At 36.2% G+C, this 15,423-nt stretch overlaps 1 protein-coding gene across 1 annotated transcript in view; it reads left to right on the plus strand.

The window, feature by feature from the left end:
- Window positions 1-13,123: 13,123 nt before the first annotated feature.
- Window positions 13,124-15,423, plus strand: part of XCT (XAP5 family protein) — a 139,619-nt gene continuing 137,319 nt past the window's right edge. The window contains exon 1 of the mRNA XM_089413873.1: window positions 13,124-13,533. Within this exon, the coding sequence (XP_089269999.1) occupies window positions 13,363-13,533 (171 nt within the window). The 5' untranslated portion in view covers window positions 13,124-13,362. The remainder of the gene's footprint in view (window positions 13,534-15,423) is intronic.

Genomic DNA, 15,423 nt, shown 5'->3' on the forward strand with positions numbered 1-15,423 from the left:
GCCTTGTATTGCACATTGCGCAGTTGCATTGGATAGTGGAATCATTTATGTACTCCTACAATGCTCAACTATGCAATCCATTTAGCCTCCCCATCAAGCACTATGCACTGCGTAGTCACAGTACTCAAGCCTATTACTCTTGCCTCTTTCACTTGCTCAACTGTGCAATGCCTTGGCTAGTATTCCCCTTACTACGCATTGTGAAATCTCAGTGGACAATAGGTTCATCCTTAAGCTCTTGTAGTGCTCAAGTGTGCAATACATGGATCCTTTCCCTCAAGCACTACACATTGCGTAGTCTCAGTGCCTAAGCTTGCTCTCCTTTCCCTCTGGACTTGCCCAATGCACTATCCATACCTTGCCTCTCCCTTGTCACTGCGCATCGTGTAATCACAGTGTCCAAACTCTCACTCCCTACCTCCTGACTCTTTGCACTGCACATTCTCAGGCTTATCCCTCAATTCTTGTGCACTATCCCATCATAGTCAACCTCACATGAGCAAACAAAGATAAAATAGGTGATTTTGGGACTGTTGTTTTCTTGTCATGAGCGAACTACATTTGCAGGTGTTATCATCCTATCATGGCAAGATGGTGATCACAAAAGTCAACAAGAAGGGTTACAAGAAGGACACTTGTGAAGACAAGTCACAAAGATGCTATCATTTAGGAGTAAAGGAACCTTGGACCAGGACAGAGAGATGACAACTCACGATGACTTAGAAGGTTCCAATACTTATCCAAACCCTTTAGAGGATGAAGATGAAGTACAAGAAAAGATCTATGATGAAGAAGTTTAATTCATAACAGTAAAGAGAAGAGATTGGCATTGATATACTGAAGTCTTATGTCACTATCGCCAAGTCATGGCTTCTCAAAGTGTCACCACAAGAGTCATATTTCGCCAATGTATTTTGCCACAATTTCTGGGATGTAATATTGTATTTCCGAAAAATGAGAAAATGTAAAATGTGTGGAAGTCCAAGGGTCACACATGGAATGTGGAAAGTCAATAGAAATTCCTTGAGTCATGTAGAAGCTCAAGAGTCACATATGAATTCAAAAAGTCACATGGAAGCTCACGAGTCATGAGGGAGGTCAAGAGTCACAAGGGAGGCAGAGAGTCACCTCATTTGTTATAAATACACCCTCATAACTCAAGCAAAAGGACTTTCCACCTTGGCTTCTCTAGCTTGGCATAGGAGAGAAGATCATTCTTTAGAGGAGCAAGTGGTGACTTAATGTTTTACTATTGGGACTAGTGCTGCAACATTGTGATTATGTATCTTGGAACTTTCACTTAATATATGAAGCTCTTAGAGTCGATTTACTTTCATGCATGTATCATTGATGTTGTAAGACTATTCTTTTAATGTTTGTAGTATATGTTTTGTGTTCATACATACTAAAGAAAACCAATTATTTTGTTGGCTTTAGTATGCATCTTGTTGAATGTGCGTTGTTACTTGCTTTTATGATCGTTGTTATCTTGTGAACTACTTTGCAGGTTAATCAATGATTCTTTTTATGCTCTTGTGTATCTCTTTTAGGATATTACTATTACTTTTCTTTTAGAGGCTCACTCTTTCTTTCCCTTCTGTGAAAGTACCTTATATATATTACAATTGTATGCTTCATAATGTCAACTTACTTGCTTATCTCAAAGTGTGTGTATAATCTCTTATGTTGATAATTGTAGCCAAGGAAAATATCTAAGAATAATGGTGGTCGGGCCTATTATCTGGATGGGGCTCCTACTCCAAATGGTGTGAGGTCTAGTTGGGACTTCATATCGGGGAGACCCTTGTGTTGGCATACTTCCAGCACCGTCAACACCATCCAAAATGGCCATAAGAGGTTGTGTGATGAACCCACTAATTGAAACTTAAACAAGTTATTTACTATCAAATCTGTGTCGATTTCCATTTAGCTGTGATTCAATCGTAATATAGTTTAGACTCAATTTTAAATTGACAAATCCATTCACCTCTACTTTCAAAATTCATATAGAAATGATAAATTAATATTTATTTTTTTCAAGTAGAAACATGTTACTGAAGAAACTTAATTGTGATGGAGTACAAGCACAAGTATGTTATAAAAAGAACTTGAAACTTGAAGAGATAATGTCAACATTTGTTGTCACAACTCAAAGAGACTTGAACCTTGACAAGGATATATCAACACTTGCTATCACCAAATCATACTAGTGGGACAAAACAAAATACCTTTGTTAATACCACCAAAAAAATCATCTTCATCTTTTTTTTATGGAAAATACACTAGTACATCCCTATTAGTAGTGGATGGTGAATGTCAATAGGGATCACCATACATTAATCATAAACATATTGAAAAAAAAATTAAAAAAACACATATATTAATACCTTGAGGATGTTAAAGAAGCATTTTATATGTCAAGACCTTGAAAAATATAGAAGAAACCTTATTATATGTTGATACTCTAGAAAATACAATAAATGCAAAAGAATCATTTTACATTATGATACCTTGAAATATATAGCAAAAAACATTGTTATTTTTTTGAACAAGCAGAGCTCGTGAATGACATATATTTCACACTTTATTCTACTGGAATTATGGAGTTTAATAAAGATTTATAGAGCTAGTTAAGGAAATTGGTTACTACAACGTGCTAGGAGTCAATTTGTCAACCACTAGAGTAGAGATTAAAAAAGATTATTACATGAAGGCTACTCAAGTTCATCCTGATAAAAATCTAAGTGACACTCAAGCAACATAAAATTTCAAGTATTAGGAGAATCTTACCAAGTTCTCAGCTACCCAACATAGCATACATTGTATGATGTGCATGAAAAAGCAAGGGTATTAATGGAAACAACTATAGATTTAATATCAATCTTTGTTGCACTATTTGGTAGTGAGTCATTTGAAAACTGTATAGGGTAGTTTGCAATGGGTTCAATGGTTTCATTTGAGATGCTTACTAAAGGTGAACATATATATATATATATATGAGATGATGCAAGAGCATCTCTTCAAAGTCAACACTACCTCCTGAAGGTCTTACAAATTTACTAAAGGGAGGGGGTTCCCTTAATTTAATTAATTTTAATATGAAGATAGGATTAGTTATAGAACAAAAGGGGTTTGTTTTCCAAAGAAAATGTCATAGCTAATCTGATAGGGATTATTATAAAATGGTGGATTGATTTCCCCATCAACATGTAATTCGCAATTTCAAATAGTTTGGGAGGGAGTTAAATATTTTAGTTTGGATTGGATATTTCTATAAATGAATGGTTGGATCCATCTTTAATGGATCTCAATAAAACCACCATATTGTATTTGCATGAGATTTTTAACAAAATAGACAAGTGTGTGTGAGATAGGAGAGTGTGGCGTGAGTGTGTGAAGCGAGATCCAAGTAGAGAGGGATGATAGTACAATACCATTGTCAAAATTGTAATCATCCACCCTCTATTTTGATTAATGATCGAGCCTCAAAGTTTGTTGTGTTTCTTGTATGATGGGAAAATTAGTGTGTTTTTGTTTGCTTGAGTTATGTAGAACAATCGTCATTATACTAAGGATTAGGCAAATCGATTCCATCCTATAGAGGAGAAATACACTCAGCGACGATGTTCATCAATCGTGGTTCCAAGGCAAAAAGTTCAAATTTAGGGTTCACAGTGAGTCCAACCTTTAATAGTCTGGTCCCTTTTGTTGAAAGGTTTTAACACTGGTTTATATGAATATTGAGGAAAACCTCATAACACACAAAGCTTAGGATTTTCCGAGTTTCAAAGTTTGCTTTGATCAGTTAATAAAGATTCATAATGTAGAAATCATTATCGATTGTTGTATGTTCTATCGAACTCCATAACTCCGATAACAGGGTTCCAGTGTAAGGTTTGACTCGATCGGTGTCCAATCATCCAGGATTAGGGTTCGACCGTTGCATGGTTCCATGCTCAGACTCACTATTTTGCAACATTTTCCTTTGTATTTTACTTTCAGTGATAATCGATACTATAGTGACATACAATTAAACCAATACATATTGGGATTTTAATTAAACAGTTCAACGATATCAATGATCACATGCTATTCCAAGGGTTTGATCCTCCAATGGTGTTAACTAACGAGAAGTGGGATGGATACTATTGACATTTCATTATATTAGCTCGATGTTATATTGACATTTTAATTCAATGTTCGCCCAAATTGCTTGACCCCAATACACCAATATACATTGACCATCGATATGATGTAGGTTGACTCCTTAGTAAGTAAGTAACAGTGAGTTGTTTGTCTGTTACTGATCTATTACACTAATTGGTATACAAAAGAGTTGTGAATGAAAACGTCAATTTGTCGATATGTCGGTAAGCCTCAGACATGGTGTTGGATCATATGCTTTGCATTGTGTAGCGCTCGGGTGAAAATGTATGTAAATTTTGGTGTTTTCACAAGGTTCGCTATTGTCACCAACAACATTGGTGCTTAAACACTTGACCAATGGAAAATAAAGTTGGGAATTAGTCCCAACGAGTTGCCAAATAAATAAAAGGACTTCGATAGCAACTAGGAGAGTATCGAGATTGAAGAATATTGTTGGAAAAAGTTTGAGTAGTGGTGCACCTGACATAAAATGGTATAAGAGTAGAGTGATATTTTGGAAATTACATTATGGAGTAAAATAGTTTTAGAATTATATAGAGGCTGAACCGAAATTTAGCGTCTATAATTATTCTCCGAGTGTAATTGATGACGAAATTTTGTGATTGAAGAAATTGAGCATCAAACTTGTGGATGGTGAACCAAGGGGCACATTGATTTTAGTTATTATACATCTATAGCATATAACAAAGAATCACAGTTGAAAACTTAAAAACTTAAAAGAAAGGACCATGGAATTGGAGGTTATTACAATAATACTAGAGCAAAGCTATTGGAAAATCTAGTGTTGGATCAACACATGAATCTACAATATGAAAGATTCAAGACAAGAGATCAAAGAAATAATGCTCCTGACTTTGGTGAAGCTATGAGAGAGCAAGAATGCTCTTGAAATTGATTAATTCCTCATAGCTATTAAATGTTTATAATAAGTTATTAGAGTAAGTTATTTTGCATGTCTAGAAAAGGTAGTTTTGTCATAGGTTTACAGGAAGATATCAACGGATTGTTGAAAAATATTAGAGAAGGATATGCAAGAACAAAGGTTGCAGGTGTTGAGGTAATGAATTTACCTTTAATAGATCCAATTTCATTAAATGATAATTAATATATGTTGATAGGTAATAAAAAGGAATTATCTTAAGAGACAATAAGAGATAAGCCTCTATAAGAAGAATGACAGGTTATTTGATGATGAATTATAAGATATTGCAAATAGAATTTGCGACAAAGAAGTCTAAAGGACAAGATAGTTATGGGCAAAGGAAATGGTTGGACAAAAGAGAACATAAAAGGTCTTGAAGGTGTAGGTCTAATAAGATCTTGCGAGTAATTTTGACTTTTGATAGTGGGATAGAGTATGTGTATTATGTAGGTAGTAGCAGAGGAAGAAGAAAGAAGTGTCGTAGAGACTATACAACAAAGGAGTTACAACAACTTCCATCTGAGGTTGGGTAGAATTTGTTTAAGAATGGGAGTGGTGGAAGTTATCAAGAGAAGTAAGTATAGTGCAAAAGCCTAAGAGGAGAAGAAGAAGCTCAAGAGGTTCTAGAGGAAGGAACCATGGGTACCAAAGAACAAGTTAAGGATAGAAGCTTGGTGAGGTGTTGTGTAGCAAGATGAAAAAGAAATGTTGTTGTAGAGGCTTATTTGTATCTTGCAATTGAACATGGAGAAACTCATACAAAAAGGGATGGGTATGACTATGAATAACCAGGTAAAAAATTGAGGGACAAGCCACAACAAGATGAGAGGAGATGCCAAAGCAATTAGCAGAAAGAAGACAAGTGATAAGAAATTTGACAAAGAGATTGTTAAGGTAAAAGAACAAATTAATGTGATGATGATGTTGCTACATGATATAATTGCAGAAGACCTAATATATGGATTAAGGTTGAAGAAAAAGGTCAAGTGGCCTATTGTGCAGTTGAAGTTGAGGAAAGTTATACAAAAAAAATCCTTGGGAGTAGGAAAAACGGTTCATTTTTGTTAACCAATATAGGGAATAATGCTTGAAGACAATGATGAGTGAGATGAGGTAAAAGCTGAGAGGTTTGAAGAGTACATGGAGAGCTGAATAAAGCACCAAGAGATGATGTTAGAGGCATCAACACAGATACAAGATGGTGAGCCTCATCATTGAGCAATTATATGGGCCTTAATTGGCCTTAATTCACCTCCTAGCTTAGTTAAACCAACTATTCTCACAACTTATTGCATACTTTTGATTATATTTTGTTTATGGAATGAGTTAGAGTTGGATATGTTGCTTTGTGGTCTAATGTGCATGAAATGTAGGAATAAAGGATAAAAGCAAGGAAAACGCAGGTAGAAAGGATAAAAGCAAAGACCTTGGTAAAGACTCGAATGGGACAAGGGAGAGTAACTATAGGAGGTAAATCCTCCTCATTTACTACCCCTCCATTCGAATATTCCACCATCAGTTCGGAGTGCACACAACCATCACGTTGAAGACTAAAAGACAACCGAGCAAGTGAAAGTGACACAAACCAATTTTTCTTGAGTTAGAGGCCAAGCCTCCCTAATGGGAAGGAAGTCGTTAGAGACTTCAAGTGTATAAATGGAGAGGCCGAGGACCTCAGTAGGATTCATAGTTCATTTGTAAAAATTGTTTTATTTATGAGTTGCAAAGACTTGTGACAATTTTCTCTATAATCCATAGTTTCTACAACAAGAGTGAGTTTTGTTTAAGCCAGCTCTGAGTTAACTTCGAGGGTTGAAGCTCTTGGGTTAGGGCCCGACCCAAGCAGCCACAACTCCTCTTTATTGTACATTTATGCTAGCATAGAGTTCTATTCTGTTCATTTGTTTAAGTAGCTTCCCGATTCTGTTTACCTGCTTAAATATCTTCTTGGTTTACTTGTTCATTTGCTCAAATAGATTCATGGTTTTTCATTGGTTATTTTCTGAAGTAGCTTTCTGGTTCTGTTCATCTGTGTTGTGCTTCAGTTTACTTTCATTTATGCCTTCTTTCACTTTACAAATTAGTTAAAGGAAAAAGATCACTATCAGGGTGTGCGCAGGTGTCTCGGCCTCATCTCCTCCCTCTAGGACAATGACTTGAGGAAGGGACCCTCCAACAACCCCAAAAACACAGTCTCTGGTTCTCGCATGGGCTATGGAGTTCATTGTTTAAAGCAGTTTTTTGTTCACATGCACTGGTTCTCTCTGTCATTTTCATTTGAAACCTCCTCTAGTACGTCCCTCATCCATCGCTTCATCGTCGTCCGATCACCAACAAACCTTCACAATCATCGTCCGATTCACCATTTTCTCCAACCGCTGCCTCGCGTGGGGTCCACCACTCACTTTATGAACTTTAAGTCCCCACCGTTGATCTGCCTCGCCTGATCCGATGGCCATTGCGTCACCTCCACACCTTTAGGCACTTTAAACCCCCATCGTCAATCTGCCTTGCCTGATCCGACGACTGTTGCTTCACCCGATCGCTAACTAGCTTGGTTGATCTCCGCCGTTGATTAGCCTCGCCTGATCCAACAACTCTCGTGCAATATCGCACGGATTTCTGTCCGATCGTTATCCGCCCAAGGGCACACGATGAGAGTGGTTTCTCTGTGCTATGTGTTGCCTAGTTAGGCTAATCGTGCAAAATTTTAGAAAACCACTTATAGCTTTGAGGGCGCGCGATAAACAACTTACCGCCCTCTAAACCCACTCCGTAATTTCCACACGTTTCTTTTGCCCGCGATCTAATCTCTAAAGTCTATCTTCCAATTAATCTTGTTCGTCCATCTCTTGACTTAGCCTCCGCGATATAATCTCAGTCGTCTATCTACAGTTAACCCTGTTCGTTCATCTATTCACTCAATCGTCGCGATATAATCTCCATCATTCATCCTGTTAGTTAACCCTGTTCGCCCATCTATCTACATAACCTCCTACGATCCAATCTCCGTCGTTCATTTTCCTTTCACCTGACTGATCCAACGGTTCTTATGCATTGTTGCTCCCTCACGTCCTCCTTTCACTGATTTCGACCTCCGATTGCTTTTTCCGCTTGAAACCCGATTTAGCCTAAGTTTCTTTGTTACACCTTAGTCTAGTTTTGATGCTCTTTACTTCTGCAACTTAGATAATTAGCATTAGGTTAGTGTTGATTTAGAAATTTTGCTTAGCATAGCTGTTTAATTGGTTAGTTAGGTTATGGTGTAAGTTTAGCATTTCATGCTGTTTTCTTCATTACTGCAGTAGAGTAGCTCTCTCTTAGAATAAGTTTGCTCCCCTTCCATCAAAGAATTAAGCTTCTTCTGACTCTATAGAAGTTTGGCTTGGAACCCCTGGGGTCTCTTGCTAGACAAATAATGACAACAGGCAGGACCTTCACTTCTACTTGTGCATATAGCATTATCACCTCCAAGTTTGTACAAACCCCGGGTTGATAAGTAAAGTTGGTAGCCCTGGGAGTTGCAACATTATTGTTGTAATACCTAGACTCATCACAAGAGTCTCATGGTTTTGAGACTAAAAGTTAGTGTGTGTATGCAGGTTATGGAGATGGACAATCCCAAGAAGTTTCCATGAAATAAAATGAAGAAATACCTCATGAAGGCATAGAAGAAGACAAGACCAAGAGAGATTAAGGGATATAAGGAAGTACAATAGACAACCAATAAGATCTCATATTGATAGCTCCAATGGGAATTTGGGTTAGAAAGCATGAAAGCAAAGATTCTTTAGCGAAGGAGATGACAAATTTCGAGAAAGAATTGAAATCTTTGGAAGAGTTGCTAGAAAAACCTAGGTTTGAAGAAGGATACACTGCATTTGCAAGCATAGAGCATCCAGAAATGCCCAATAGCATTGGTATAATTGGAAACAAAGAAAAAAAGCACCCTTTTGAAGGAAAACTATGGATAAATTTATCAGGAGAGAATTCATCTAAAGGTAAAATGGATGGAAGCATGCAAGGAAGGAAAGTCAAAGAGAAAAACAAAGAGAAGGTTTCAGAATTGAGACAACATTCCGAGCAGAAGGAAGATGAAGGAAAGGTTTCTCAAACAAAGTGGTACGAATTAGGTTCTAAACAGAATGAAGAGCATGATAAAGGCATTATATCATATGCACAACAACAAAATAAGAACCAAAAGGATTTTTGGAAGGAATTAAGGAGAAGATAGGTATTAATATAATAATGATGTTAGATTTTAAGATTTCAAATATTAAATGTATAAAGGAGGTAGAAGACTACATTAATATGATAAATGGCAAGGAAGACCCTATACAAAATGAGGGGGAATGTATTTTTGAAAATATGTTTGTTTTTTGTGCATATATCGTCAAGAATAGAAGTTCTGAAGATGAAAGCAACCAATCTTCCTTATAGGAGCAAAAAGATGGTAGAAGGAAGTTAGGTGACTTAACGATTTGGGCAAAGAAAATTAGAGTTTTTATAACTCTTATAGAGGGTATTGTTGAAGCAATGTTATGGGAAAATAAGTCCAGTGTGCATGGTCATAGGTATGTTCCATAGAAAATGAATACCCTTAAGAAAGTGAGGTCGAAAGAAGACGTGGAATTGCAGAAAATTGGAGTAAAAAGTGTGAATAAATTCTATCATCTACAAAAAATAAAAAATGATATCAAGGAAATGTTTGGGAAGACAACAAAAAGGTTAAAGATGTAATTGAATATAACATGAGTATATAGTTTGATCAACAAATTATAGAAGATTAAGAACAAAATTTTGCAAGGGAGAGACAACACAAAGAAAAGAGTAATCCTAGAAGTATGAATGAGTGACTGTGTGTTTTTATATCCAACAAGGAATTAATTGTGGGGAAACTTCCACTCAAAACAATGAACAAATGGATAATGGAAGCAATAAGGGAGATACATGTTTTATGTTTATGTAGGCATAAATGATACAAAAAAATTGTCATGGCTACTCAAGATCAACAAGTTAATGAATTGTGGAATGATGAACAAGACGAACTAAAGGAAACATCTTGGATATAAAAGATGATATTAATGAATAATAAGCTAAGTTAGTGTATTGTGGAATAAAGGATTAATAGTGAAGTCCAATATAAAATAGTTGGTAAAGAATGCCTGGAGCAAAGTTTCAAATGCTTGGAAGCATTGGTAATACACCTATGTGATTACAAAGTAGATTATAGGCTAATATTGTTGGTAAAAGATGTAGACGTTAAAGATATGGCAACATTTATGCAAATAATTTATATAAAAAAGAAAGAACCAAATGCAAAAGAGCAGCAATAGTACACACTAGCAATAAGTAAAAATGAAGAGGGCAAAGTTCAAGAGGAAGATTTTCAAGTGAAATATATTGGATTAAAACAAAAGTTCAATAACAAAACATAGTTTGTTGAAAGTACTTACGGAAACAAGGCAAGTGGACAACAAGAAAATAGTGTATGGAATTCAGGAGGAGGAGAAAATGTAGTACATGCACCTACAATGTAGAAATGTCAGACAATAGGATGGGAGCTACAACTAGCTAAAGTATAACAAACATAGTTAGAAGACTAATGAACATCCCTTTAGAAGGTCTTACAAAGTTACTAAAGAGAATGGGTTCCCTTAATTTAATTTGATTATGAACAAAAGGGGTTTGCTTTTCAAAGAAAATGTAATAGCTATTTTGATAGGGATTGTTAGAAAATGAAGGATTTATTCCCCCGTCAACGTGTAATTCACAATTTCAAGTAGTTTGGTGAGGGAGTTAGAGATTTTAGGTGCAATTAGATATTTTGTATAAATGAATGATTCAATCCACCTTTAGTGGATCTCAACCAAACCATCATATTGTATGTGAATGAGGTCTATAGCAAGATAGACAAGTGTTTGTAAGATATTAGAATGTGGTGTGAGTGCGTGAAGTGAGACCCAGGTAGAGAGGTAAGATAATGCGATACCATTGTCAAAATTGTAATTGTCCACACTCTAATTTCGATTAATGATTGAATCACACAGTTTGTTGTATTTCCTGTTTGATGGACAAATTAATGCATGATGTATTCATTTAAGTTTTTTAAAACAATCATTGTTGTATGAGGATTAAGGCAAATCAATGTCCATCCCTAGATAGGAGAAATACACTCGGTGACAATGTTACCCAGTCATGGTTCACATGCAACATTTCAAATTTGGGGTTTACATTTAGTCCACCTTTTGATGGTGTGGTTCCTTTGTTGAAAAGTTCCAATGCAAAGTTATATTAATACCGGGGAACACCCCACACAAACCTAAGGATTTTCTAGGTTCGGGAATTCACCTCTATCAATTAATAGAAGTTTGCAATATATAAATCGTCATCAATTGTCATCTGCTCTATCAGACTCAAGAACTTTGATAGTAGGGTCCCAATGTAAGGTTGTAACCAATCGACATTCGGTCATCCGAGGTCAGGGTTCCACCATTACATGGTTCCATGCTTGGCCTCATTGTTTTGAGACCCTTTTTCTCTGCATTTTGCTTTTAGCGATCACTAATACTTTAGTGGCATTAGACTAGAAGTAGGACAAATAACTGTTTATTTATTGACATTTCACTATACTGGTACAAAATTATATTTGCATTATAATTTCAGTATTCACCTGAAACTACTTTGTCCCGATACGTCAATATACATTGACCATCGATATGATGATGGGTTGATTGCCCAATAATGTTCACTGATGAGGAGTTGTTTGTCTGTTGTCGATTTGTTACATGGATAACATACAAAGGAGTTGTGAATGAAAATGATGGTTCACAGACATGTCGGTAGGCTTCATACATGGCACTGGGTCTTATGCACTACGTTGTGTAGCGTTTGGGTGCCAAGGTATGTAAACTTTGTTGTTTTCATAAGGTTTTGTGTTAGCACCAATAACACAAAGTTGTAGTTATAGTGCTCAGTCCAGTACGTTGGGCACTGGTGTCAATGTTTAGAACAAAGCAATATAACATGGGTTATAAGGTGCTAATGAGCTGGCATTTTTTCCCCCGAGGAAAATCCAAGCAGATCCACCTGAAGGGATCACATACCGCTGGCCAAACTAATCAGAGCCTAACCCGGAGGGTGTCAAGGAGAATTGACCTCGTGACCTCCCAATGGTGAGGTGCTTTAGCAACAAGACCTCGACTAATTAAGCTAACCCTCGAGGCTAATAAGTTAACACTTAAACACTTGACCAATAAAAACACTTAAACACTTAACCAATGGAAATAGGAGTTGATAATTAATTATGACTAACTGCCAAATAAAGAAAAAAACTTCGACCAAAACCAAAAGAATATAAAAAGCTAAACAACATTTAGAAAAAGTTTTAGTAGTAAATACATTCGACTCAACTGGAAAAAAAAAACCACCAATACCAAAGGAAGTCACCGTTACCACAATAATGTGAAGGGATGATATGTGTTCAGAAACACAATACATAACTAAAGAGTTTAAAAATACATGATAGATAACGAGATGTTTACTCAGCATAAAATATTTAATTATAGCCTTTTATAAAATAGCGATTACCAAAAGCAGTTGTCTATAATGCGAATTTTTAAAAGCTTTTCCGGCGGGTTTTTCCTGTCGAAATCCGGTAGGAATTTATTGGAATCGCAAGTTTGATAGCTAGTTTCTGCACAATGAAAGCGTCCCAGGGGTTTTCGAGGGTGCTGAATCCAAATATGCAGTTAAAAAACCATTTTAACTGCAAGAAATCAAGATTTAACCTCAATTTCTTCTGCCGGATTCCGTCACCGGAATCTCCAAAAAATCGCATTATAGACAACTCCTTTCCAAAATATCCTCAACCTAAATCCTGGTTGCACACATCAATGTGTCATCAAAAAGAAACTTTCTTTAACACCCTTTTTGCAATATTAACAAAAATGGAATATTTAAATTAAATTGATTTAATTACATTTAAATAATTTTAAAAAAGTGAATTTTTAAATTAAGAAATCCACATCGACAAGGTTTGAGAGACATCCGATATTCAGCAGGCGAGGGGAGCCCAAAACAGGTATTTGCGGCCGCTGTTGCCCCCGAAAATATATTCGTCGAGAGTCATCAGAGAATTTGATTCAAATCTTTGCTCTCGGACAAGGTATGTTACAGGTTTTCAATCGCTAAATACTGGTGCAAATACTGGTGCAGGGGATACCACACCAAATCTATTAATTCACAGATTCATTTTAAGAGGAGGGGAGAAGATGTCGGGCATGGGAGATGGATATGTGGGCACAGCCCAGGATGCCGTAAGAATTAGGAGGCTGGAGAAACAGAGGGAAGCGGAGAGAAAGCGCATACAGGACTTGAAGAACAAATCCGCCTCTGCCGGAGGACAAACTGGCCTTCTTCAATTCGGCTCCGGCACTTCGGAGGTACTATTTACTCTTCATTGATATACATAAAATCAAATTTGCTATTTTGATATTACCCTTTCCAGGGTTCAAACCCCACAGGACCGAAATCGAATTTCTATCGCCCCCGTCAATTCTGTCCACCCTAAAAAGGGTTTAAAACTATACTGTGCGATGTGGGAATGCTTCCTAAATGGATTATGGCTCGGGATGCATTAGTATCCTCCTTCATTTTGGTACTTGCATCCTCCGTCACCCTCATACTTACTTTGGCGTAGTACATAAAACGCGGGCAGTTTAGTGTCATGCCACCTCCTGAGTCTCTTTGGTTTTGTGGTTGTTATCCATCGAATTGCGTTGCGATTCATCTGACGTTTATAATTATTGCGAATTTAATTATTTATTATAGTTGTATATTCTTATTTTGGGATTTGGTTCCAGAATAATACTCTTCTAAAATCAGTCTCACTGCTATAATGGCAAACCTTTATGTTGCTATCTTGAGATATTCATATTAATATTCTTTTTCCTTTATGGCTTTTAAAAATAAGTTAAAATTCAATTAAATATAGTTAAAGTCAGGGTCACCTGTTTCTGGCAAGTAAGTTAAGGTAATTTAGAGGAGCAGATTGTCTGCGAAGCTGTGTGTTCTTACACCAGCATCCCAAAGTTTTTGACGTGTAAGAACCCTAGTCCAATCTTAATAAATTGTGTTAAATTTCTTATGCAAAGTTTTATTAGAGATTTTTTTGGTATTCTATATTTATATTTACTTAATAAAACTGTGTTAAACTTCTTATCTAAAGTTTGATTAGAGATTTTTTTTTGACATCTTATATTTATATTTATAACTATCTTTTTCTATGATGATGTGGTAACTCTCTTATTTCAATTTGAGAGTGTTACAATCAATGTAGCTAGATTTACAACACTTGAATTGGAACCATTTGGTTGAGAATTCATAAATGTGGTATCTATTTTTCAAAAATAGCTTTTTCTATGTTGATGTGGTAACTGTCTTATTTCAATTTGAGAGTGTTACAATCAATGTAGCTAGATTTACAACACTTGAATTGGAACCCTTTGGTTAAGAATTCTTAAATGTGGTATCTATTTTTCAAAAATCAGTTAGGAAAACTTGTTGTTGGGATATTGAACCTTGGTAGGTGCTATAATAGTGTCTCACTTCACTATCCTGTCAAAGGTTGGTTGGCTTTGATTTAGATTTTTAAATGTTTATGTTATCTTCCTCTCTCTTTTCAAGTTTCAGACCTACTTGTTCTATAGGACCTCTTCTTCTGAATCAATTGGTCTATGGGATCTCTTTTTCTGCAATCAAAAGTGAAAATCAAGTATATTTAAAACTCAATGGAAAAATTTAATTAATATGTGTAAACTTAGCCTTTTGGCAATTGCGACGTGGCCCTAATATTTTGACTATCGATGAAAACAAATTGTGATCAGAAAGACTAGTGGAATCAGAAATGAATCAGGAAAATGTTTTTTTCAATTGTGGTTCACGGTCAGTGAGTGACCGCTACATCCACGGGTAATAATCCGGGCAGATCAACCTGAAGGGATCTACCCGCCGGCTTATCTGGTTGGGCCTAACCCCAAAGGTGTTGAGGAGATTTGACCTTGTGACCTCCCAATTGGCAAGGTACTTAGCAACGTGAACTCGACCAACTGACCTATCCCTTGGGGCTTAATCAGGCAAATGTTAGTTGAGCTCAGATCATGCATAAAATTCTCAAAGGTGTGCAAATATTCATGCACCTTTTCACTGAGCATGTCTGCATACTAAATTACATTAATATACCTGCATACTAAAATATATCAATAAACAAAAATATGAAAGTCAGACAAATTGTTATTGAAATCCTAAATAATTTTTTGAGGTCTGAACTCCAT

The sequence above is a fragment of the Pinus tabuliformis genome, chromosome 6, assembly GCF_031772625.1.
Source record: "Pinus tabuliformis cultivar Carrire ecotype Pingquan chromosome 6, CPIR1, whole genome shotgun sequence".
Classification (NCBI taxonomy): Eukaryota; Viridiplantae; Streptophyta; class Pinopsida; order Pinales; family Pinaceae; genus Pinus; species Pinus tabuliformis.